This window comes from Manacus candei, unplaced genomic scaffold (genome assembly GCF_025592945.1).
Source record: "Manacus candei isolate 608988 ecotype Guabito, Panama unplaced genomic scaffold, ASM2559294v1 h1tg000046l, whole genome shotgun sequence".
NCBI classification, from domain to species: domain Eukaryota; kingdom Metazoa; phylum Chordata; class Aves; order Passeriformes; family Pipridae; genus Manacus; species Manacus candei.
The window spans coordinates 13040108-13066435 of record NW_026138094.1 but is presented as its reverse complement, the minus strand read 5'-3'; the positions used below and the strand labels follow the sequence as shown (position 1 = coordinate 13066435).

The window sequence follows — 26328 nt, the reverse complement described above, 5'->3', positions numbered from 1 at the left end:
TGTACCACCGCAGCCAGCGCTGAGGGGAGACGGCGGCGCCCCCCGCCCGCCGCCCCGAGCCCGCCCCGCCGCCCCGGAGACAGCGTCGCCCCGGGGCTTCCATGCCTTGTTGTTGTTGCCGTTAATACATCGTGAATATCTTGTGTATTTTTGGTGTGGTTGCTCCGGAAGATCAACACCCAGGGACCTCAACAACCCTCCGGTTCGCCGCTCTCCGAAGGGTCTTGTTGTTTTTTTTTCTTGTTGGTTTTTTTTTTTTTTTTTCATTTCTTGAGGCAACGTGGATTTATTTACCCTGCCCCGCTTCTCCTCCGCCGCTCGTTATTTTTAGAGGACGGGGAGAGGAAAGAAAGCGAACAATTTCTGGACTTTTTTTTGTTTTGTTTTCGGAAAGGGGGATTTTGTCCAATTAAAGAAAGAGGAATGAAGTCTGGCGCTGGAGGAGCGTCCCTCGCCGTCGTCTGGGGGTTCCTGCTCGTCTTCGGCGCACTTTGTCTGTGGCCAACAAATGGAGAAAGTGAGTACGATGCGTGCCGGGGGGGGGGGCGAGGGGTTGTTTGGGAGGGGGCTGAGGGCGTCGGCTGCCTGTGCGTGTTTGGGGGTTATGAGGGGGTCGGTGAGGGGGGTCCCTGTGTGAGTGTGTGTGAGGGGGGGGGTCCTTATAGGTGTGTGAAGGGCTCACCCTATGTGTGTGTGTGTGTAGTGTGTGTGTTTGGGGGGGTCTCTGTGTGAATGAGAAGGGTGGGCTGTGTGAGAGTGTGTGCGTTGTGTGTCCCTGTGTGAATGTGTGTGAGGGGGCTGGTGAGGGGGGCGCTTCCTCTGTGTGTGTGTGTGTGGATGCGTGAGGGGCTCCCTGCGTTTGGTGTGTGTGCGCGTGAGGGGCTGGTGAGGGGGTTCCCTGTCTGAGGAGCTGCCTCTGCGTGTGTGAGAGGGGCTCCCTGTGTATCTGTGGTTGTGTGAGAGGGGCTCCTTCTCCTTGGGGAGGTGTGTGAGGGGCTCCCCCTCCATGGAGGGGGGTGTGTGTGTGAGGGGCTCCCCCTCCATGGAGGGGTGTGTGTGTGTGAGGGGCTCCCCCTCCATGGAGGGCTGTGTGTGTGAGGGGCTCCCCTTCCATGGAGGGGTGTGTGTGAGGGGCTCCCCCTCCATGGAGGGGTGTGTGTGAGGGACCCCCTGTGTGTCTGTGGGTGCGTGTGAGGGGCTCCCCGTGTGTGAGGGGCTCCCGGGGCTCGCTGCCTTTCCCGCCGCGGCGCCGAGCGGGTCTCGCCCCTGCCCGCGGGGGCTCTGCGTGTTTTCCTCCTGTTACGCGTCTGCTCCTCGAGCACGTTTAACAACCCGGGGCTGCGCGTCTCCCCGCCATCCCTTCCCTTCCCTGCCATCCCTTCCTTCCCTCCCCGGGGGCGGCCGGCTGGTTGTACACACGGGCACAGCCGCAGCCCCCGGCCCGCGCCCCTCCTTTGTGTCCCCCCCCGAGCCCCGGGGGCAGCGCTCAGACACCGCAGCCAGGGCTGCGAGCTGCGTAGTAAACACTTGCAGGCTGGGAAAGGACTCTGCTTGCTCTCCCCGCATGGAAGGAGCTTGATCTCTGTCAATATTTAGAGGCTGTTTGCAGTAACCTGCCGTAGTGAGTGAGGAATTCCTGGAAATAAGCGCCTTGCCTTTTTATTGCCGCTTTGCCGCCGAGGACGGGTTTCGCTGGCGGTGCGCGGGGTGCGGATTTACGGCGGCATCCCGCAATCTAAAGGTCGCGGGCTGCCGTTCGTTTTTTAAATTATTTTTTTTTGGTAATTATCTTGCACATCGAGCCTTTACGTTTGTGCACAAACAGGAAGGTTTGATGGCTGTAATCTCAAAGGCGATGTATTTTTTTTTTCTTTAAGCGGCCGCGTTGCACCCAGCGCTGAGGTTTGAGCGGCGTGTGCGAGGCTCTTCCCGGGCAAACGTGGATCCCCGTGGCGGGGCCGCACCCGCGGGGGCCGGGATTCCTCCTGCCGCGGATCCTCAGCCCCTCGCCGCGGCCGCTGCCTCGCCCGGGAGTTGCAAAAGCCCCGACTTTGTTTTTGTGCGTTTCCAACCTGTGATTGTGTTGCAGTGCCCGCCCCTCTCGGGCGCAGGGGGAACCGAGGGGGCAGGGATGGCTGCGCTGCCATTGATTACACCGCAATCATCGCCGGATTAATCCCGGGGCTGATAGGTTTTCTTCTGGTATGACGGGCTCACGCTGGATTGAGGATTTCTTGCATGAAATTAGCCTTCCCTTGTTTCCCGGAGTATCTCCGTGGACGGGGAGACGGTAAATGTGCCTTGGAGCCCAACCATTTTAAACACTGCTCCCTCTCCTTCAGCGTCTGCAGGAGCAGGGATGTTCCTTTACTGCATCCTGATGCTTTAATTTCTTCTGCCGTGCGTTTTCCAGCATACTCCTGGAGCTGTTGTTTTGCTGCGCGTTGTCGGAGGGAAGGAACAGAGAGATCAGTTTTCTCCATTTTAAATGTAAAGAATTTAGGAGGCAGAAAGGCTTTTCTAAAAGTAGTAGTTTCAGATGGAAGAGAAAGGGAAGTTCTCTGGATGCACTGACAGGCTCAGTACAAAAAAAAAAAGTGAGCAAGCAGCACATAGATGGAGTCTGTAATGCATGTTGAGTAATATTGTGTTTCATTGGGCAGTGAACGCCTGTTAACTCCTTGCAAATTAAGGCCCAGTTGAGGCTTTTGGGTTGTAATGGCAGGGCCAGCAAGGGCTGCAGAGCTGCAGTCTGACTTCCACGAGTTGAACTTTTTGACTAGAGCTGTTTTCAAGAGGAAGATTAATCTCTGAGTTTAAAAACAAACCCCCAGTGCCCTTCTTCAGGGGAGGGTTTACAAAGGATTGAGTAGTGTGGAGAAACAGTACAGGAGAGGAGGAGGAGATCTGGTGTGGCCTTAAACTGCTTAGAATTGTTTTTCTTGTCTTACCTGGTACTGAGTATCTTCAAATAAAAATGCTCACTCAGCTCTGACCAGGAAGTAATGCAGGAATAGTATGTTGGGATTTGAGGTTCTCAAGTGTTTGCAGTTGCCACAACTAAAATGAGCATCCCAAATGAAATATCTCCTTCTGAAGAAGTTCTAGGCATTTAAATCTGGGAAGATATGCTGAAAAACTTGTCTTAGCTGAATACTGCCTCTAATCGATTGTCTTTGTAGTTTACAGTTTAATAGCCTTTGTTTTCACAAGTTATTGCTGAAAGAATTTTGCTGTTAGGGGGAAAAATGATCTCCAGAGCAGATGTTTTGCATCTCTTCATATTCTTCTCTCTCCCCACAATAGTGGAAGGAAGATTAATCTTAATTTTTATTTGTTTTTCATATATACTGTGTCATAGCTAAAAGGCACTTCCATTTTCGGTCAAACAAGCAAGGCATTCCTAAATAGGAATACAAAGGAGTTACAACTGGAGGGGAGAGACCCATCCCTTTAATGCTCAATTATATAAAATATGTTCGTGGTTATGTGACAGAAACCTCTTTAAAATGCAGGTAGCTTCAGTGGAGGGCTTCTGACTCAGAAAAAGGCATTAAAAATGCTGAGAATTCCCCGAGATTGTGTTAGAACAGCACAAAAAGGGAAATGAGAAGACCTTTCATTAAGACAGAGCATGTGCTGGAGTACCCGTGCATTTGATGTGTAAAGCTACAACTGTTGGAGGCTGTTTGATCCTGGGGGTGGGTTTAAGATGAGGTGTAAACACGGTGTTTTCTTCCATTTCTACCTTGATCATGATGGGGTTTTGATTTTCACCCGTTTGTCTATTTACAGAGAGAACGCTTAGGAGGGAATGGGTTAAGCACTTCGAACAAAAATACTGGATTTAGGTCTGATAGTACTTCAGACTGATGGATATCTTGATGGGTCTGTTCATGTGAGCACCTTGTTCGTCTGTCCTGGCGGTGTTGTATTCCTGGTGTTAATAAACAGCGGCTCATGCTGATGCTTAATCTCTCTCCCAGGTTGCTTAGTAAAAGCCCTCCTGACCTGCTGAGTGCCGGCGTTACACACACCTCGCTTTTGCCTCAGCGTTTTCCTGCGCGCCTGGTGGTTAGGGAATGTTGTTAGCTGGGAGTTGGATAATTCCTCCTGCAGTTGAGGCTGTGAATAGAAAATGCCAGAGCAGGCAAGGAATTGGTGTCAGTCAGGGCTCACCAGAATGAGGAGAGGAGGGGAGTGTTCAGGGAGTGATGGTGTCCTGGGGGAAGGAGAGTGAGCCAGGCAGTGCTTGGACTTTTTTTTTTGATTATGTTAGATTGGACTTCCAGAGCGTTTCCATACCAGAACTGGAGCAAAGGGCTGTGTGACTCAGAAACGGAGAGGGTTAGGAAATGGTCGTGACTTAGCTAATATCAGGCAAAATGTGTTGAGAACGTGAGGAAGCAGAGGGATGGGTGTGGAAAGAAGGTGTGTTCGAAGTTTCAGTGTTGAACCAACAATTAAGAGAGAAACGCTGTTGTTTTTTTTGTGTAGAGTGAAGGAAATTTAACTTAGTTCTTAAGTATGTTGTGAGAAGTGAGGAGGGGGCTGCAGAGAGCAAGAAGACGGATCAGTTAGTTTAACTTCAGATACAACAGAAGACACGATTTATTTGGTTTAATGGGGAAATTGCTCAGACTTGATCAACTGTTGTGTTAATTTTTTGTGTCAGCTTTTCCCTGACCTGTTGTTCCTTCAAGCTGATTCTAAAGTATAATTAAAGCACAACTCCAGTGCTGAAATTGTTTTCATCTTGAAATACACACACAAAATCTAGTGTTACGGAGCATCCATGTGATGATTTTTGAATCTGTCTTCATCGGTAAATAATTAATTTCTGTCAGTATGTGTTACCATGGGAAAAGTTGTTTCAAATCCTGTTGAATTTTCTGCTAAACTGGCATTTACTAAGGAAATCTTAGAGTAGAATTTTCTTTAAGCATCTAACATTTCAAATTAAAATACATTTCAGGGCTGAAACTATTAGCTTGAAAGGACAATTTCAGTTCATGTTTAACTAATGCTTCTTCTCTTCCCCAGTAATTTTTGTTTTCTTTTTACTCTGAGGTAGATTTTACCAGTGATCACTGGGACTATTATCTCAGTGAGAGCGGAAGAGGCAGTTTTGTTAAATGATTAATTATATTGTGTGTATTTTCCATCTGTGTGAATTGTGAGCTACCACAAACTTCATTGTAGAGAAGTTTGTTTATAGTCCCGAACTTTGAGAGAGAGAGAGAGAGAGAGAGGCAATAATATATGCAGGAAACCTGTTTTTCTCACACTGGATGTTAACTTTATGATCCCACACAGCAAACAACTTATCTGGCTCATCATCTGTAATGGCTCTAAAGTTCATAACTTAACAAAACGTACTGAATTAAATTGTTTTTAAGAAGTTAGTGTATTTATCTGAATTACCTACAGTTAAATTAATAAACTTCATGAGCATTATTGCACTTGAAGAGCTGATGACTGAGAAGCAATGGCAACTTGCTGGAAAAGTTCTGGAAACTTTGGTTTATGAAATTAAATACATTCTTACCGAGATTTCAGTGTAAAGCTTTCACATTTGGAAATGCTTTCGGATGTTATCAAGTAGCAGCTGTTTTTTATTTACGTGTGAGTGTGCACACAGGAATGGGTAAACTCCAGTTCATTATTGGAAACTATTGCGGATGCTGAATTTATGAAAAAAGCTGCAGTTTGAGTAATTGTCTCGAGAGTCTCATAATTAAACTTGTTGCAGATTTGTAGTTTCGGTTTATTTCGGATCTTTGTGACAAAGCTGAGCTTTTAAGGTTTCTGGGCTTTGGTGGTAATGGAACGTGCTGCTTTTAAGGGTTTGTGTGCAGAAAGACTTCTGGAATGCAGTGATGTGTTTGAAAGGTAGAAATACTGTTTTAGTATTTTGATCTATTTGACATGTATAATTTTTCTATCACTGTAAATTGTATAGACAGGTTCTTTGTGTAGGTTAGTTGGATTAGTTTTTATGATTTATGAAAGCCACTTTAAAAAGAATAGTTTTACTTTTTTCTTTTTTTCATTGTACAAAAGCAGAACTCAACAAACAGCAGTTGATGAAGACACATTGGTGGTTGTTAGCCAGCCTGTCTTGTGTGTGGTTTTTTTGGGCTGCTTTTTTTTCCCTCTTAGCCAAGTCATGACAGGTACAATCTGGACTGATTTCTGGAGTACTATATTTGTCTTTTTTTGTGTCCAAAACTGTCTGAGAGAAACTTTGAGGACCGGCTAACGATTAGCAGCGCTCAGTGTTCATTCATATGTTCCTGTGCTCTGCAAACAGAGCTGAACTGAGTCCTCAACTCCAAAACAGGCTCTGGTTCCTGCTGGCAGGACTTGTTGATTTTTCTCACTAAGTTTGATAATAGTTTGACTTATTGATTAATTAAGGAGATGCATTCTGGCACACCCGGGGTGGGCACAGTGATGTGTTGTGAGGGTTTAACTTGCCTTTATTACTGCAAGTTTTGCTTTCTAACCTTTGCAAATGCTAAATATGAGCAGTTCCCTTAGGACATCTTTTGAGATGCCAATTAACTTGCTCAGTGTTGATATCCTCCAGAAGTTGCTGTTGTGGCACAAGATTGTTTAAAATGTGCTGAAAAGCAAAATTGTTGTTTATTTACGGGTTGATTTGCATATGGCTTGTAAGCTTTAATGTAACATAATTTTATTTATTTATTAATTTTGGACTATCCAGACCTGTACATTTCCAATTACTCTGTTTCTTTGTTGGTAAACTTGATGGTACCAGCAGAAAGAAGAATGTCTGTGTTTCAGTGACTCCCCAGGAAGTTTTTTGGGGAGACTGTTGCCTTTGACCTGCCCAGGGAGAAGGGACCTCACACCCCAGTAAAGTACTGAGATTATTCCTCTAGAGGAACCAATCCATTGGGAAGTAATTTTATAGAACAGCAAGTGTTTTGTAGCAGCACAAAGTTATTTTAGTGATAACTTGGAGCAGTAATTCCCGTTAGGATGGACACTGAAGTGCCAGGTTGTGGTTTACGCTGTGCTGTTGACTTAAAAAAAAGCGTACATTGTACAAATAAACCTTTTAAAGCAGGAAACAGGTGAACTGCACATGGATGTGCTTTGCTGTCATAGTTTATAAGTTAGGGGGTTGCATCCTGCTTTTGTGAGCCCTGAGTTTGTGAAGGTGTGTTTTGGGCAGGTCCAGTGGCCAGGGGGGTGGTTTGTTTGCCGTGCTTTGTTTGCCGGAGCAAGGCACACGTTGCTGCAATGGCTGTGACCGGCAGTGTTATCTGCACAGCCCTTATTGGTGCCATTACCTGCTGTAAAGATAGCTCTGTTTACTTGGAAGTGTGAGCATCAACTGATCAGAACACTTTCTCTTGACAGGTGGGCTTTTTTGGGGAGTTCTTTGCCGAATATCCCTTTTCCCTGCGGAGGGAGCAGTGTCAGGATGTGACAGCATCAGGCAGATGCAGGAAATATTAACAGGGTTTTAATGACAGAGGCGAGTGGGTTTCCCCTGCCGTGAAGTTGGTGATGGGTCATTTTCTCTGAGTGTTTCCAGCAGCTTTGTATTTTTTTTTCCTTCAGTATGAACAGTTTGCAAATTATTACACTACTCATTTAAGTGAACTACTTACACAATACTGTTCAAATAGTGGAGGGTTTGATTGGAGGCAGGAAAGAATTTTTTGAAGTTCAGAATGCATGAAATGAATACATGCTGAAGTAGTCAAAGATCTCTTGTACTTTATCAGAGAGCAGTCTGCTTGAATGAAAGGTACTGTACCTGCTGTTAAGTTTATAAACTTGGTTTATACAGATTACTTTTTAAATTATTCATTATGCTACGTTACAAGTATATCTGACAGGTTTAAAATAAATGGCTTGATGGTAAGAGGGAGCATGCATAAATTAGAGCTGGGATAATGTGCTCTTTGAAGTATCTCTCCCATTTGTTACTACTGGAGTACAGTAGGTAGCTGCAGCTGAGTGTGTGATCCTCAAGTACGAGAGCATCATTATCTTCAAGCTGTGGTGTAGTGGCAGTTCTTATGTAAGACAGATGAGACAAAGCAGGGAGGACCAAGGTGCAGCCTTTGTTTCTAGTTACAGACACATTTCTGCTGAAACATGGGCAGTATTTATGTGAAAACATTTCTGTAAGCACAGCAGGGGCTGCTGGTAGCTGTGTGTTGGTAAGGTTAGGGTGGCACCACTGTTTTCTTTACTCTTTTCTGTTGGCATTGCTGAGTGTTTGTAAGGGGTGTTTTAGCAAGGTGAGGGGAGGTTTGTGCTTAGTGGGACCCTGTGTCTGATGTGCTCATGGATCCTGGTCCTCAGCCTTCCTGGGGTGTGTATGCACGGGAAAGCTTCACAAGAGCTCAACTGTTGTGTTTGGAGAGGGTTATTGAAAGAGAATTCCAGATCTCTTGGATAAAGAAACAGCTTCCCAAAAAACAAATTGACATAGTGCTGGTTTTCCCTGATTTTGTAGACCGGCAGCTCATTATATTTGAGAACAACTCCCAAAGGAGTTTATGGGGTAGGAAAAACCCCCATAATGACGTGTGATAGAGCAGTTATAAAAATGATCACAAGTTTTTCTGGAAGTGGAAGGTCATCTTATGGAGATGAATAGTTCACATCTTAAGTCTTAATCAAAGAGATACAGTCTTTTGGAGAAAGGTCTGGTGACAGCTGCTTCTGGAAACTGCCTGTAACCAACCTTCTGCAGAAGAATTGGCTTGGCTTGGGAAGAGCTTTATCCCTGGATCACACTGGAGTGGTTTCCTTATTTGTTTTGGCTTCAGTTTAGGGTTGTCTCCACATTTTGACCTTCTTTTTACTTCCCTGCTGCTCCTCTCACATCCCCTGGAGTGACTCTGGGTGTGAGTTGTCTGTACCTTGAAAGGCTTAAAATTGCTCTGTGGACACCTCAGGCAGGAGTGGGGAACTGGCACTGCCCGGTGGGAGCGGACACACCTTTGTGCTGCTCAGCTGAGCTGAGACTACAGGCATCTCCTAACACAGCTGGGCATTCATTCCTGCCACACTTCCCAGGAGACATGAGACTGACCCTTGGCTCAGGTGGGAAGAGTTGAAATGGCAGTGGCATGTGTTAGGAGATGCTCGTAGGTGACTATTACTCTGTGTATGGTGCTCCTCTTCCTCGGACCTGACAGCTGCAAACCAGTAGGACTTGCAGCCAGTTGTGTGTGGAGGAGGATGCCAGGTGTGGAAGGGTCTGATAGTCCTGTTGCTTGTGCACCTTGGATGTGGAGGTTCTGTTTTATTGGTGTTCCTGCAGCTCTTCCAGTGGCTACACCCATGGTGGAGCTGGACTCTGTGCAGTGGTCACTGTGCAGGAGAGCAGAACTGGGGGTTAAGAAAAGCACATTTGTTGTTCCAAACTTGAGACTTGGCTCGGTTTGAGACTGACTTGAGTTTGCCAGGGTCCTGCCTGGGAGCGACTGAAGGTTTTGATTGTTTGTTTGTTTCCTTTTGTGTGTGTGCTAATAAAATGTTTATATTTTTGTCACACTGGAGTGGGCTGACTACGTGGACAAATATTTTTGTTGATACTGTGTCTCAACAAGAGGCACGAAAGATGTATTTAACATTTAAATTAGGTTATGAGAGTTTCTTTTAAGATTTGAGCTTTTATATTGTTCAACGGGTTGTGGTTCTGAAGTGGCCGATGTTATCAGTGAAGGAACAGAGGCCCTTCCAAGTGGGATCAGTTGTTATCCTGCAGAAATCAGGCACAGAGAGTGCAGGGGTGTGGGGGTGTGTGTGTGGGGGGGTTCTGGGCTGCAGCAGAAGCACACATGAAACGCTCATCTGTTTGTACACGGGCTGTGGAGCTCTCTGGGTAGTTCATTGTTTAAATAAACATGTTGCATTAGCTGTAGGGCTTTAGTGCCAAATGCCCACTGATGAGATGTATGAGGGTTTTGTTGTTCCCAAGCCACACTGAGAAACACAACAGCTTTATAATTCAACACGTTTGAGGAAGATTACAAAAGGAATTCGGGGTGGATCGCAATCAGCACTTCAAAAGCAATAGCTTTAGAGTAACTGTGCTACAACACAGCGCAGCCCATGGAAAAACACTGTCATCTTAACAGATGCAGTGTTATTTTGGAGATTCCACTGTATAAATACATGGACTGTGGTTAAATTGTGATGGCAACAGATGCAATCTCAGTTCTTGATTCTTTCATCTCTTTAACATTTAAAAATACCCCACAAAGTAAAAGAAAAAAAAAACCCCAACATCAAGGCTGAAAACATGCCCTCTGTAAATTGCTGGGGCTGTACCTTGTGGGTCTTGTAGCATTTTGGATACGTCACTGCAGATGAGATTTGGGCAGGGTAAGGCAGAGTAAATACTCGTCTCGTGAGGGAGCTGCAAGTGCTGCTACTCAGGGCTTATTGTACAATTTGCATATGAATGGAATTATTCAGCTCTACTTAAGAAATGTCAGCGAGATTGAAGTCAGAGTTGGTTAACCTGGCAAAAAGATATTTCCACTATTTTTCATGAAAGAAAGTGAAAGTATGAAGACAAGAATTACACATTCTGCTGCCTAAGCCAGCGCTGTCTGAGGATTTTCTTGGTGTTCTTGTAGTTGATATCAGTGACTTCACTTTTAAATTTGTCTGCAATACCTTACTGCGGTGTTGGAGAGCGAGAGAGTTGGAATGTGGGAATCAGATTAATGCTGCACAGTTGTGTTCACATTTGTTTTTCTTTCCAGATTTAAATACTGGTTTGAGAACTATAAATTCAGAGCAAGGGTCTTTTTTTTTTAATGAAGAGCAAATAAAGCATGTCAAGATTTTACCAGTGCATTCACCTTTCTCTATCTGCTAGTTGGGTAGAGAAGACTGAAGTTAAACACTGTAACTGGATTTTAAAAAGGGACTGGATAATTTGTGTGAGCAACAGCACTGGTAGTCATGCTTGCTAAAATAGGGAGTGATCACATCTCGTGCTTCAGGAGCTGCCAGTATTGAAGGGTTGGGAAGAAATGGTATTCCTCCTCCGGGTGTCTGTATCTCCCTCCCCCTTTGTAGAACACAGAAAATGCTGCCTTTGGGGGGTGGTTCAAGGCTTGGTTTTTGCAGCACTGACGTGGCTCGGGGTGCTCGTGTGACTCTGTCATCCAGGTGACGGCACTTTCCCCGGGAAGCCGCGCGTTGCCAGGCGTTGGATGACTCTTCTCTGAGCACAAGTATGAGGATGGGGGTGTTGGGATCAGCTGACTGATAAGGAGATAGTATATTACACTAAAAATAAACCCAGATCTTCACAGGCAACTGAGAACGTTACCTGGTGTCATGGGCAGTTAGAACGGAACAAAAGTCCAGGTGGGTTGAGCGAGGCTTGGCCTCCCTGCGGGATGGGCTGTGATGCTTCCATAGGACTTTTCTTCCTTCTTCAGGAGCAGCAGCTCCCAGAAGTGTGCAGCTATCCAGTGTTTCTTGCTTGTTGGATGTGTGGCCACGGGCCTTGTTTACTGCAGTATCAAAATACTGCTGTGACCTCAGGATGACTGTCCCTGTCACAGCGTCGGGTTCAGCACCCCTGTGGCTTCTCCCAGACTTGGTGACCTGAGAAGAGGTGAATCCTGTTCTGTGGGGAGAGGGGCTGGGGGTATAATTATCCCCTTAAATGATTTTTGCAGAAGGGGGTGGAGGCTCCATTTAAGATGTCTGCACACCCCAGATGGGGACATTCCCCTCTGTTCTCCCTCTCCATCAATGTTCCACCTTCCAGTGCTGTCTCGTGCTCCTTGGTGCCTTGGTTGGCTTTGCCGGTGTCGAGCCTGGTGCCCAGGCTGTGGAGCACACACTTTGGGGCTGTGGGGCAGTGAGGTGCTGTGCACAGCCACAACTGCTGAGATGTTCAGAGGGTGGAAGAGTTCCATTTTCTTCTCACCTGATTTAGTTACACTGCTCATGGAAAGGCACTGGGAGAGCCCGAGGGCATGGATCGTGAGGCTTCGGAACCACCTGGTGAAAATGTTGGGAATTTTGGTCCAATTTGCTCTTCACAGTTCAGTTCTTCCTTAGTATGAAAGCCTCATATACTGTATATATATATGTACTCTACTAGTATATAATTATTTTTTCTTTTAATTGGGATGGAGTGAATGATTTCCATAGTGACTTAAAACAGCAAGCAGGAAGAGCTTTGCTCTAAATGCAGTTTTAATCTCATTTTGCATGTTTTTAGTTGGATTTTTTCTTAATTGATTGACAGATGTTAGAACAGTGATTCACAAACAGCCTTTTCTGAAAGTACAGACCTTTTTACAAATTCATGTAAATAATTAGATGCCTTGGATGTATTTGCTCAGATCCTTAATTTTCACATTTTTAAGTGACAAAATGGCAAATGATTTATTTTCTGGTAGATTACTTCTCATTTGTGTTATTTTTTTTTTTTTAATTTGGATGGAAAATGGAATTTCAGTTGGAATGCGGAAGATCTGAGTTTTGAGACTTAATTAAAACTCCAAGTGTGGAGGACGGGCATGATGTAAAAAACCCCAAACCATCAACAGAAAAAATAGTTTGTCATTGTTTCTCAAAAGTTCAGAGCTAATAGATCATGCCCACTGACTGTTTCACAGGTTTCCATGCAGGAGTCCTTTATAATTTGGGATTAAGTGCTTGTTGAACTGAACCATTTGAGTAAACTGAAATGAGGCTCTTGTAGAAGTAGCTGTTGAATGTAAAAGGTCTCTGAGCAGTTCATCAAAGGGTGGCTCCAGGAGAGCACTGAACAGCAAATTCACCAGTTCCAACTTTTTTTGGTGTAAATTATATGCTTACTATTTTTATTTTATTTAAATTACAGTAGGCATTTGCCCTAATATATGCTGTTACAATTTCATGTTAGATTTGTAATTAAGTTTATTTTTAGAAGAATGCATTTAAGTGCTTTATATAAAATGATTTTCTATTTTTGTAAATGAAATAATTGTTTTTTATTGACTTTTAATTTCATGCAAATGTGTTGTTTTTTTTTTTTTGGCTCGGAGGTTGTGTAAGCAGAAAGAAATTAATGATTTGAGAGTATTTTCATAATATAAAGGGCAGGAGATCCGTTGTTGTTTGCTGGGGGCAGTGGTAGGCAGAGTTAACTCTTATTTAGACACGTTCAAATTGAGTGATGGATGGTACAGAGTGGGGTACAGTGGGTTTATATAATATATATATATACATTTTCTTGATTATTCTTCCTGGTTAAGCTGAGAAAGCCAAATTGTGAGTGAGTGTGGAAGCTGACGGGGGATGAGCAGGATGGTCATTGTGTCGCAATCCTGAAAATGTCGCAATCCTGAAAATGTCCTGAAAATGTGGCAAATCTGATGGAGGAGGGAGTGTTAATTGTGTGCAAGCCAGATTTGCTATTTTTACTTTGGCCTCGCTATCGTGTCTCTTCACAGATGAATTTGAAGGCTACAGGGAGTTGAATGATGAGTCATTATTGAGTTGGGAGAATCACAATTGATCTCCATTTCCTGTTGATTCCAAAATTACTGAAGTGTGAAAGCCGAGAGTGACTGATCACTTCTTGGAGGGGAGTTTGGGGGTGGAATGTGGAAGTGACTGTGTCTGAAGTCACTCCAGGCTGCCCTGGGTGTCAGCCCGGAGATGTTTGCGGTGAGAACAGGTGTGTGTGTGCCCGGTCTGAGCCGAGTTACCTCCCAGCAGTGATAATCCAGACACTAAAATACGCTCTGCAGCAAGGTGGGGGGAAGAGGTGTCTTAAGTGGCTAATGATAGAAGCTTAAGATTAAACTTTTCATTGGTCTCCTCAGTCCTGGAGTTCTGTCTGACTGACCTGTGTTTGTGTTGCGGAGCTCAGAACATCCTCCCCTGAAATCCCTTTGCTCCCAGGCCCTGGGTGGTGTGGCAGTGTCCTGTCCCTTTGCAGCGTGACTGCAGCACAGTGGCAGAGGGTGGGATGGAGGGACATGATGCAGAAAATTTCCCCTACCTGTTGTTGTTTGCAATTACCTTTTGATGAATGACAAATTATCTTTGTCATTCTGCAGCTTTGTTCTTTTCTTGTGATGAAAACGCTCTTTTGACAGATACTAATTAGAAACACTGTGGTAACATGTGCAGGTAAGATTTAAAATTTCTTTCTTTCTTTGTTTCCTAGGACTTATTGTTAGCAAAACCTTTTTTTTTTTTGTTTTGTTTTTTGTTAGGAACTATTAAGTTGCATTACTAGACTCTGCCCACGTTGCATATGTGAGAGTAAATTCTGCTGAAAGGGGATTTGTTAGAAGGAATGAAAGGGAGGATGTTCACTGTTCTGAGTTATATTGGAAACAAGCTATAAAGAAGCCTTGAAATATCACTTTAGGAAGAGATAACTTTAGATCCCTGGAGGAATAGGAGGAGGTGGGAGGTAAGGCTGTCCCTTCTCCTCTGTTTATTGCATCCCTCACAAAATCCTGATTTTTAAGGAATTTTTCGGAGGGGCTATTTTGAAAGGCAAAATAACAACTGTTCAGATGGTCTTTGAACCATTGAAACTTGTCATGGATGTACAGTCTGATATGCTGTGTTAAAACAAAGAACTAAGAGAAGGAGAAATATGCTTATTCCTTGGAAAGCATGTACAGGCTTTTCCCAATGTTGCCTTATTTAGGATGGGAAGGGGGAAAAAGAGGTGGTCTGAGAACAGCTCGGTTTTCAAATTTGTAAACAAAAGAGGGGGAAAAAAATTCTTGCAGGCTTCCTGACAGTCAGGGTGTGTGGTTTGCAGTCAGAAGAGCTGATTCAGTTGCTCTGGCTTTTGCAAGGGAAGCAACTAGAGGGGTGAACTGCTCTGAGAGAGTGCAAAGAACTTTCCTTTCCTCTAGAAAAAATTGAGCAAACATGGAGCCCCGAGTTGCACGGCTGAAATTTGGTGAGGCGTGGAAAGGACACTGGTTTTCAGCAAAGTATGATGTTTGTTCAGGCTGTTGTGAATTCAGGAGCAAGAGCTACCACACTTGAAAGACATGTCTCAGTCGTGCTGAGGTTTGTGAGGAGGGATCTTGGCAGTTCTCAGCGCTGTCGCTCGCGGGGAATCTTCAAATGCTTGAAGCCACACCTTGATACCTTATATCTTGTCTTGTAGGATCTCTGTTGATATGCCCCACTACAAGTGCACTTTGTTAAACACAATTAAATGTCTAATATTTTTATAATACTCGTGCTTTGGAAAAATCAATATGACCAGTTTCCCTCTGAACGACAAGACGCCTGCTGTGCTGACGGAGTCTGACACATTAGGAAGTGGTGCTTTGTATCCTCTCAAGAGCAGTGTGCTCTTGTTTTCTCTTAATCAGCAGAACGTTCTCCTGTATGTCAAATGTCTTCCTTGTTTTTGTGATCTCTATCGGGGTAGAGTGAGGTGGGGGGAAAAATGTCAGGGAAACGGAATGGGTTTAAAAGCTTTGTAGCAGAGAAAGCCTGCAGCCCTGCGTTTCTGTTTTAGTGAAAGTGGTAATCACCACCCTAGGGTTGGACACTTTGTGTTTATGTTTGTGCTTTAAACAATAAATAAAAAAACAACTTGCCCTTCAGAAGAACATAATGTGTAGCCTGCTGAAATACTCTGGAGCATAAGGGATATAATTAACCCTTTTCCCTTTAGCTGGGTTGTGTTTCAGAAGGTAACTCAAGATGTCTAACACATCTGAAATTGCTTATTTGCCAGTTCACTGAAGTAAGGATTTTTCAAGTTGATTGTCTGAAAATCAGACCTCTCCTTCCTCCCATCATTGCCTTCTCCTCCTTCCCTGTTTCCTGAGCTGCAGTTTCCAAATATTTAATAGGACTAGTACTGATTACCCTTTTTTTTGTTTGTTTTTTTAAACTTAAAAAGCAGCCATTGAGTAGAAAAGTTTATTTCCCATCACTCTTGCCCAAGGCTATAGAGAATAGATCTTGGAAGTTTAGGCACTTGTCCAGGCTTTTCAGAGGAATTTTTAAGAGATGCTTTTTGCTTTTGATGCAGTGAAGGAAGGGGAATGACTTGAAAGGACTGACAGAACAACCACCTCTTCCTGTGATTCTTGAGTATTTTGCTTTACTGACCAGCTGCTCAAGTAGCACAAATCAGTTCTGAACTGTTCTCTCAGACAGTTTTGGTCTGATTCAGTGAAAATGGGCTGAAAGGAGACAGGACCTGAAATGCTTCCAACTCTTTTTTTTTTTTTATTCCCCATCTTGACTCTCCTTGAAGTATGTGAATTAGTGTGAGAAAGTGTCTGTAGCTCCCACTGGGTCAAATAGAGGTTGAGATAAAAATACCTGTCTCTGTGTGTATTGTAATATTGATCGTCATGTGGTAAATAATTCCTTGGCAGCAGGATTGCCAAGTCTGATGTTTTCCACTTCATTTGGAAGTTTTTGGTGCAGTCTTGCTGCTGGCTCCGTGCTCAGACCTGCTTTTTGTGCTTTGATGGGTATCTGCTGCATTACTTCCTTCTGACCAGCCTTTCCTTTCTGATAAACTGTCATCCTTTGGGTTGGTTCAGCTGACTGGATCTGTTAGTTCAGAGCTGCTCTCTTTTTGTTGTGACATTTTAATAAATTCATGGTCTCCATGAGGACCCATTTCTGTCTCTCACCTCTCCCAGCAAGGGTGTGCACATCTTCACACCAAAACAAAGATTGCTACCCAGCTTTTTTTTTTGAATTTTTTTGTTTTTATCTGTTCCATGATAAACATCTTTAAGTGGTGTTACCCAACACAGTCATTCCTGTCTCTCAGGGGCCTCACCTTTTCCAAGCAGACTGGGAAGTTTTCTGTCACAGGCAGTGTGTGCCCTTCAGAGATCTGGGGGCGCTTCGTGAGTTCAGAACTCTCTCCGTGCCCTAAATTGCTGGTTAACTGTGGAGGGAATAAGGAGACCGAGTCCTGGTTTCTGAATGTGAAGCTGAATGAAGCTGGCATGTGGTAAAGCAAAGCACTGTCGGCTCAGATGTGTTTTCTTAACATGGAACCAACCAGCCTTGCACAAATACCGTGGTTTTCTTTCACAACAGTGCGGGGCCGGCGGAGCTGTCGGGCGGGTGAGGCGAGGCCGGGGCTGTCCATCAGCTCCGCTCCCCACAGGACTCTGCCTTCAAGCTGGCAGTAGGAAAAGAGGGTTTTTTTTTGTCCTCCTGTCCAGATCCTTTTTATCTGTGCCTTTTTTTCCTCTGTTAATTGGTACTTTTCTCTCTCAGACCCGGTTTAAGCTGCGCACCGTGGCTGTGTCCAGGCGCGCGTGTGGCACCGCTGCCCGCTGTACTTGTGCCCCTTGGTGCACTTTGTGTTGGCAGCAGATGTTTGGCTGGGGTGACTTGATGTTGTTTGGGCAGGCAAATCATAACTACAGGCAAACAACTCCTTTTTTTTTTTTGGGGGGTGGCTGCAGTGGCACAGGGAAAATTAAATTCTTCCTTTAACTTGCAGATTGGCAGCTGGTTTTACTGTAAAACAAGTGGTGGTGGTGGGGAAGGATGTGGGGTGCTATAATTAGTTCTGGGATTGCAGAGCTTGGTGAAACCTTCCTTGTGTCCGAAGGAAACAGTCTCACCAAGGCTTTGCTGAATGTAAAGTAGTCTGGGTCCAGAGAGAGGTTGGTTCTGCTGCAGTCCTGTAGCCTGATTCTAAAGTCTTGGGAGCAGTTCCTGCCTGTTTGACTTTCCTCCTCTTGAGGGGATGGGCAGAGGTATTCCTGCTGGTGGTCCTTCTGTTTGAGAGATGGTACCTGTTGAGCATCAGCTAATGTTTTTTTGTCTACCTCGCAGCAAAGTGTCTATTGTTATAATAATAAAAGAGTTTCTGAATGCAATGAAACTCTAGAATATTCATTCAGGTTTAAGTATCTAGGAATGTATTGGTTTGTGTGGTTTCTCTTACTTCCCTTTGTATAACTCCTCCTTTTATTTGTTGCAATGGATAAAGGTCACTGTTTAATTTTTAATCTAAGTCCTCCAAGGAAAGATTTCTTATCACAGGTTAATTATAAATATGTTTTCTATAATAATTTAAATATTAAGTAGTACACGCTTGTTAAGAAACACAGAGCACTTTGCTGAAGAAACACACTTGCCCAGAAGGCTGAGGTTCCAGGTGTTCTAGTACTAAATCACCTCTTAACAGCAGTTGCCCATTCCACAGTTCCTTCAGGGAGGATATTTTAATTTTAATTCAGTCAACCAGGTCAAACAGTTGATAAGTTCCATTGCAGTTACAAAAATCTGAGCCTGAAAAGATATTGTGTGTCATGTCCCCCCTGCCCCAGATGAAAATTGATTTTTGAGAGAATGAGGTCTTTTAAGATAGTGATCTTACAAAAAATTGTGCTTTTCAAGAATCAAGTGAGGTTAAACTTAGTACAGCATGTTTAAATCCACTTTCTCCTAGTGAATGCTACAAGTTAACTTTAAAGGTGACTTGAAAGACGTTTTTCCGAGTTAAAATCTTATTTTGTACCTATCTCTGTAAATATCCACTGTAAAAACAAACCAAAACTGTCACTTGGATAACATGGAGGAGAGAAAAACAACAGTCTTTTATGACTCAAATTTCTTCTACTTTCTTATGTTATCTCCTTCATGACCAAATAGTGAAATAGTACCAGGGAACTGGCAAAATTCAGCTTAAGTAGATGTTCTCCAGCTCTGTCTTTAGCTAAGAGTGTGGGGGGGGTGCAATGTAAAGGGTAAAACAGTGATGAAGACAGAGATCTCCAGCTTGGTCTTGCCTTGATTCTGGGGTAAATATGTGCTGCTGCAGATCCCAGCAAAAGGAGGTGCCTGAAGTTGGGAGTGTTTCAAGCATCCAAACTGTTTGGTTTGCCTGAGTCCCATCTCCTGTAATTTGTTGCATCCTCTTCACCCCCAGAGTCTTGCAACACTCTTCCCCCCAGTTTTGGCTCTGAGGGGGAGCAGAACAGGTAACCCCTGGTGATGAGCTGCCCAGTGAAAGTGCCGTGGCTGTGCTTGGCTCACCTGGACCCACCGCTTTCCCACGGCAGGATTTGTTAGAAATGCAGCAGGGCAACCTGTTGCATCCCAGGCTCTCCAGAAGTACCATCCAGAGGATGAGCAGTAACTCTCCTGCTTGCTCTGCCATTCCAATGCTCTTCTAATAAAGCTGTGACAGTAATTGCAGTTGCCAAGCAATGGAACTCGGCACAGCCTGGCTGGTTCTGTACCCAGATTGTTCTGTTAACCAGGATTGTGCATGGTGCACAGTGCTGCTGGGCAGCATCCAGAAACCATGTATGGGATTGTAAATCCAATGTCTCAGGCAGTATGTGAATGTAAAATGGACACTGTGGGCTGAAATGTCACCTGGAACCTAAAAGTGGGGAAAGGATTTGGGAGTAAACCACTGTTGGCCCCTTTTTATTAACAAGGTGTATATTTAGGGTTTTTTATTTATTTCTTTTAAATTTTCACTGTTTTACAGTGAGGGTCAAACAGTTGCTGATGAGAAGATCTGTATAGATAGGCTGAAAATCCTAAACCCAGGATTGGAAGCTTTCCTTTATCGTGAGAGAAATGAAACTCCCGGGGCTCTGGGACTTGGCTGTGCCAAGGGGGCTCTGGTTTTCCATGCTGAACCATTTACCTGGTAGCTTCTCACCTGTGTGCATTAAGGGTGCTTTGTTTGTGGAGAGACTCACCTAGACTGGTGTCACAGAGCTGTTCTGTTTCCTTTTTCCATAGTTATTGTGCTGTGACGTCTCTGAGACAATAAATACCGTGTGAACACTGCCCTTGTGGTAGAAAGGACACTTCCCTTGGCCGGGCTGTGTTTGTGACACTAAAAGCGAGTCTAAAGCATCCAATTGGCCAGAAAAGTGAGCTCACCTAAGAACTGCTCCTGGTAGAGCTACTTTGGTTTATATTTGCCTTAAATTGTGTTCTGGTGCAACTGTTTTTGGTTGATAAGACCTGAACTGCTCCTTACCTTGGCTCTGGCACTAACCCAGGTGTTTTACCTTGTATTTGGAGAGGAAGGTTCTTTTTTTTTTCAATCCAGTTAACTCATGGCTGGAAAGCCCCACAGCGCCTGCATATATGTAATTTAATACCTTTAAAACCCTTTTTGGGGATTGCAAGTTGGTCATATTTTAACTGCCTTGAGAAAGCAGGTTGCAGCATGACCTATGTGATTTTTAGGCTGAGTAGCTGCCGTGTGAAGGGAGGGGAGGGAGGGCTCTGTGTTCCATTAAATAAAGTTTGATAGCACTGACTTTTTCTTCTGTGCAATCAGATAATAATTTTTTAACACTGTTAAATCTCTGTTTGGGTGGAAATACAGGACTGATGGAAGTTTAAGTTTAATTTGTTAAAACAGAACCATTGCTGTGGAAGGCCAGGGAATGTGGGATTTCTGTGTTTCATTGCTTAAGAGCTGGTTAGCACAGCACAGTAGGGCTGTGTGTTGCATATTGTTGAGTAATTGCATCAGATTTTTAATTTTTTTTTGTGGATCTGTGACTTGCCATTAAATCCTTTGCTCACCATCGTGGCTGCAATTGCATGTGATGATACTGTTCTGTCAGTTTGCTTCTAATGAAGCCTAAATGATGTGGCCTGATTGGCCAGCCATTTTTTGGAAATAATAATTAAAAGTAATCCCAAAAAACTTTAAAGAGTGACAGGTTTCCTAGATTACTGCAGGGTGGCAACCCAGCAGGCAGCTAAGGATATAAAGTGTCCCTAAATGTGAGTTGCTGGGCCCAGCCACATGATGAATTTTCATTCTGAAAGGATTTGGCTGCTTATCCCAGCTACCTAAGTGTATATCCCATAGGTTCCTGTCAGCCAATTGCTGAGTCACTTGGATGTGCAGACATCTGTTTGAAAAACAAATAAATAAAATCCTGCACACGACTATTTTTTTTTTAAAGGTGGAGAAGAACAGTCCCCAGGAGAGACAATTTTTGTTAAGCTCTATTGTCATCACAGATTGTGAAACATAAATTCGGTGTTATAAACAGCTTGTAACTTCAGCCTTCCACCATTTTTGCTTTAGCAGGCATTAGACTGAAGCTGCTGCCATTGGGTTTAAACATTATTATCACCATTAAAAAAAATGTTTTACTCCCGTAGTTATTGATCTTAACACGCCACCTACTCACTTGTGTCTTAAGTATTTTGTGTAAATGGCACACTCTCATTTTGTGGTGCTGTCAGGGAAGTTATAATGCAAGGTAAGAAAGTGCACAGGTTTGAAATCCGTGTGTCCTCCTGTGAGGAGGGAGCTCATCTTTAATGAGTGAGGCATTATCTGCTTTCTTCTGTGGTTTTTTTTGTTGTTTAGCTTAGATAATTTTCTCACAAGCTTGTGAACTTGACCGTACTTTGATGTGTTGCAGTGTAATTTATGGAATTATCCTGGAGTTACATTCAGCTGGTGCTTCAAACAGCTTTTCCTTCCCTGTCAGAGCACCTTGGAGGGGTTTGAGTGTTCAGCTCCAACCATAAGGTTCAACAGTGGCCTTCAGTGTTTGACACACTCTGGGCATTAATGGGGGAGGATTTTGCTCTAAGGTTCTAGTTACCTCTTTGTCTTCTTTTCTTCTTCTTTGGCAGAGAATCTCACAGGCATTGCCCTTCACCTGGGCACTGCAGATCAGGGTTAAAAGTTGGGTGCTTCTTTTCCATTTGCTTTGGTGGCCGGGGGTTCTGGGGAGGCCATGAGGGCTCGGCCTCTTGGATGTTCTCCCTGCTCCAGTTTTTCCCTGTGTACCCACGAGGACAGTAAGGAATCCGTGCCAGCAGAGCCACTCACGTTGTGCTATTTCAGCAGGAGGAGGTAATGGATGTGGCTTCCCAGGAACCCCTGAGGGATGTGGTGGGTCAGCACAGCCTTGGTCAGAGAGGATTCATTTGGGGGTGACTTGTCATGAGGGCGCTTTCACGTGAGCTGGACTAAATCCAGACCCACTTGCTCTGGTGAGCTGCGTAGAGAAGGCATCAGTCAGTGTTATTAAAGGGATTCTGTTCATTTTGTTGGCTCCATTTTTGCTAAGCTGCTGTTCCTGTTGACATTCAAAGTAAAATGTTGGCAGGGAGAAAGCAAGCGAGATGAGGGACAAAAACGTGATTTATTCTGAAATTTTATTTGTGTAAACTTATGGGGAAGTTGGAGGAAGTTCATGGAAAGCAACAATACCAGAGATATCTTTAGCCAGTGACAGCTGAAAATTGCAAGAGCAATAAGGCAGAGACAGTATGAGTTTTGATGTGGGTTGTAGCCCTTTTTTGTGTTATTTTTGCAAATGTTTTCTTCTGGTCAACTTGGTAACATAGTGGCCCTTGGATTTGGAGTATATAGTTAGCAGAGTGGGAAAAGAGAAAATTAAAGTAGGATGTGTGTGTTTTTCTAAGGGCTGTGGGAGACAATGGGAACGTGTGTGGAGAAGTTGCTTTTTAAAGTATTTGCACCAAATTTGACTGGCCTGTTTGTGACAGCACTTCTTCCTTCCAGATCTGGGCAAAAATAATTTTGTAAAAGATTGATAGGAGTGATGAGTGACATGAGGTAAGTGAATGATAATAAACTATATTTCTCAGAAATTACAAGCTACATTGCAATGCAATCTCCAGTCCTGTGAGTGTTTGGAAGATCACAGTGGTCTGGCTTTGTCCTCCAAAGCTTAACTTGTAATTAAATGGGAAAAAACCCCAAGCCCTCATCCTTGGCCTTAGATATGTTATCAAGAACACTCTCAGAACTTATATTCAAATGGCAACAGTTGGTTTTTGTTTGGGTTTGAGTATTCCCTTTCATGTTTGGAAAGCCTAAGATGGCAGCGTCGTGCTGGTGCTGGAAATACAGGAGTTGAAATTCAATTTTGGACTGGCTTGGCAAAATCTGAAATGATTGACATTTCCTGGATAGTGGGGTGCCTTTTATCTCTCCCCCCACACCCCGACAGATGTAGCTTCCTAAAATCTTGGTAAATGTGAAGTGGTTTATGTAGCATATTCAGCAAAGAGAAGCAGTTCAGTGGGGAGGGAGGCAGCTGGAATGGCGATGTAGATTTAGTTCCCTCCTTGTTACTGGTTCTGACATCCCAAGAGGTAACACAGAAGCGGCTTCCCTGGGAAGAGATCTAGTGATTGATGTGACACATACAGGATAGGTGAGCTTAGAGAGTACAGAAATTTTGTGGGAGGTTGTGTAAGTACATTAAAGACACTAAAATATATATTTCATTCATAGTGTCACTACGGAGGCAAAACCAAGAGCTCAGTGGGTGGTGGAATCCTGTGTTAATGTAAAGTGTCATAAGCAATCTCTCCAACCACTGATTTCTGTGAACTCCACATTTAATTTCTTTGCAGAGTATGCAATTAAAGAATCCTGAGACTTCAGTAGTAATTTTTTTTTCCCTGTGTCTGCAAATGGTGTAACTGTGCTGAAACTTTCCATGGGCTCGCAGGGAAATCGTGGTTGCTGAGCTGTTCCTTGTCAGTCTTTCTACCTCTGCCTTCCATGTTATTGAGTGGAACTACAGGAACAAACCAAGCTTAAGCCCAGGCCATGGGCTGCAGTCCCTCTCTGTTCAACAATGACTGAATAACACTTAAAGATGATTTTTCTTCAGGGCTGTGTGACAGCCCTGATGTTGTCCTTAAAACGAGCATAATACTTAGGAATAAGAATAAAGAGAGAAATTAAGGTCAAGTTATACTTTTCCCTGTTTAAATTCTGCATGGGCATCACATTTTCAGACTATTCCCTCTCTGTTTCCACTGATATGTCCTTCTCTTCTGAGCAGTTATAGTCATGTAGGAAAGAGGGTCCTATTGTAAGTTTAGTTCCTTTTTTCTAACCTGATTCAAACCAGTTTTTTTATATAATGTGGGGATGAGGATGCTGTCATTGGCTGGAACTGGTCTTTAACTTTCAAGTGCCTTGAAGGAATTTTTTTGGAGCCCTTGGGTTTTTTGCAATGTGCCAGACAACCCCTCTGTGGAGTTGCTCCAGTAGGTAGTAAACATGTTGATATGCAGGCCATGGTAAGTTATGCAGATCTAAATCTACCCTATGCCATAAACATGTTCTTTGTTGTTGTGAGAGAGGGATGGGAGTTCTGGAGATGATTGGCTGAAAAAGGATGCTGCCTGCTGGGAATGTGGGATGAGGGCAGCTGGACTGCAGCCACATTCAGTAGCTGCTTTGGACCCTTTCTTTATAAGGACCTGCCATAGATTAAAACTAAAAAACACATGATGAAAAGGAAGTGGCTCTGTTGGGAATAAATAACAGCACTGTGCTGATCTCCCAGAAAGACCCACAGCTCTGAGCTGACATTGCTGAGGGGTGATGTGGTCAAGCCTCTTTCATTAGAGGAGTTCGGGAGAGTGCAGTGTTCCTGTGTTCAGGAACATCAGCTCTTTGCTGCCCAGGGAGCAGCAGTAGCTGTCTGGGGAAGCAGAGCTCTCCTTGGAGTGGAGTGTGCTCAGAAAAGCCATTATTGGCCAACTGAGCTGTGGTGGTGTGAGCAAGCCACTCTCTAAAAGTAGAACCAGCCACAATTGTTTTTTTGTATTAAGCCTTGTAGTTCCGTCTTTGTGTAGGAAATCGTCCAGCACTGCTGGTAACATACTGTGCTTGTTACCACTGTGCAGAATTTCAGGATATGGGAGAAGTTAAGCAACCTCATGGCCTCCTTTAAAAAAAAAAACCCCTTTTGAACCTTGTGGATCACAGGCTTCATCCTCAGAATGGGTATTTGAGCCCCTGGGCAGGAAAACAATATGGAATTAGAACAATTTTTGCACCTTTTCAGCAACCAGTGTAAGGGGGATACCCTTTTTAAAATGGAAATGCTGAAGGTATCCAAGCTCCCTGTTTAAGACAAACTTTGCATCTCTACTATGAAGTAAAGGAAACAATTTTCACAGAAGGGAAATCAGAAGAGGGGAAACAAAGGGAAATCAGAGCATGCTGTGGGTTTACAAACCAGGAGAAAGGTGAGCGGGAGTTGATGTCGAAGTTGCTGGTGAGATGGTCATGGCAGGTTGTCTGTCCTGATTGTCTTTCAGAGATGTGAAGGCTGCTCAGGCTGAACAGTCTCTGTTGCCAGGGAAAGCCTGACCCAGACTGGTGTTGAAAAGGCCTCAGGCTTGCAAAAGGGATGTGCTGGATTGGCTGGTGACTCAGAGCTGCCTTGGTGCTGCTTTGTCTGAGCCTGGTGTTGAGAAAGCCCAGACAGTGGTGGTTGCTCCACCTTTAACTTCTGGCTGGTTGGGAGGGTATTGTGCAGTGTAGTACAGCCTTTTAATGCTATCCAAAAAAGTAGAGGGTCAAAGGCAAGGCTTAAAATGTCAAGGAGTGTATTTTTAAAAAAAAAAGAAAAACATAAACAGTTGTATTTCTTTAGAAGTTCTAAATGAAATAACTTGGATGAATACAAAACTGGAAGCAAGGACTACACCATGATGAAATAGCTTCTTGTAGGAAATGAATCCTTATTAAAAACAGTGGATGTGTGAACTGTCAGTGCTGCCCTGTAACACCTTAGTATTGATAGTGAATTAGCTGTGATGAATTTAGGTGCAGCTGGGAGGTTGTGTAGCAAGCACGAGCTGTGGTAGAGAGTGAATGTTGGACAGAAGGCTTTCTGCTGCTTTGTGTGTCATAGCAGGACATTTTGGAGAAAGAAGGGTTCTTTCCAAACACTGAAGGGCAACGAGCAAGTCCTTTTAGGAGTCTCTAGTGACCTGAAGTAACTAGTGGATGTAGGTAAAGAGTGAAGAGCTGCTGCCTGGAGTAAATGACTGTTTGGTAGTAGGTGGTGATGAAATAGCAGGTGTTTATCCAGGTGGCAGTGCATTCTCCATGTCTGAATGGTTTATGATCCAAGTAAACATTGGCAAACCGTAGTTGCAGTTGAGAGGAATCCACTGGATCACTGCACTCCAAGCTGTGTGTTGGAGCTGGCCCAGGCTGCACTCAGTGTGTGTGCAGGGTGGCTGTGTGGCTGTGTGCTCACAGTCCTGCTCCCTGGTGTCCCAGCTGGAGCACCACTTACACAGGGACCTGCCAGGAGGTTCTGCCAGGTCAAGGACCAGGAATTGCTCTCATCATATGAACCTGTTATGTGCAGTCATTTTTCCTGGTAGCTCATTGACCCCATCTCGGTTGTGTGACCAGGCTTGGATCCGTCCTCTGACCAGGAATGGGCTGCAGGTCCTCTGGAAGATAGTGGTATGGAGTGGATTATTTGGAAGTTTCCATGCCCTGCAGCTTGCCCATGAGATGCTCCCTGAAAAAAG

The 26328-nt window shown here is 44.1% G+C and overlaps 1 protein-coding gene across 3 annotated transcripts in view; it reads left to right on the top strand.

Annotated features, from left to right (window-relative positions):
- The window catches only part of IGF1R (insulin like growth factor 1 receptor), a 165527-nt gene continuing 139199 nt past the window's right edge, over positions 1-26328 (top strand). For all 3 annotated transcript variants that reach the window (XM_051796782.1, XM_051796781.1, XM_051796780.1), the window contains exon 1: positions 1-517. In XM_051796782.1, the coding sequence (XP_051652742.1) occupies positions 424-517 (94 nt within the window). In that variant the 5' untranslated portion in view covers positions 1-423. The remainder of the gene's footprint in view (positions 518-26328) is intronic.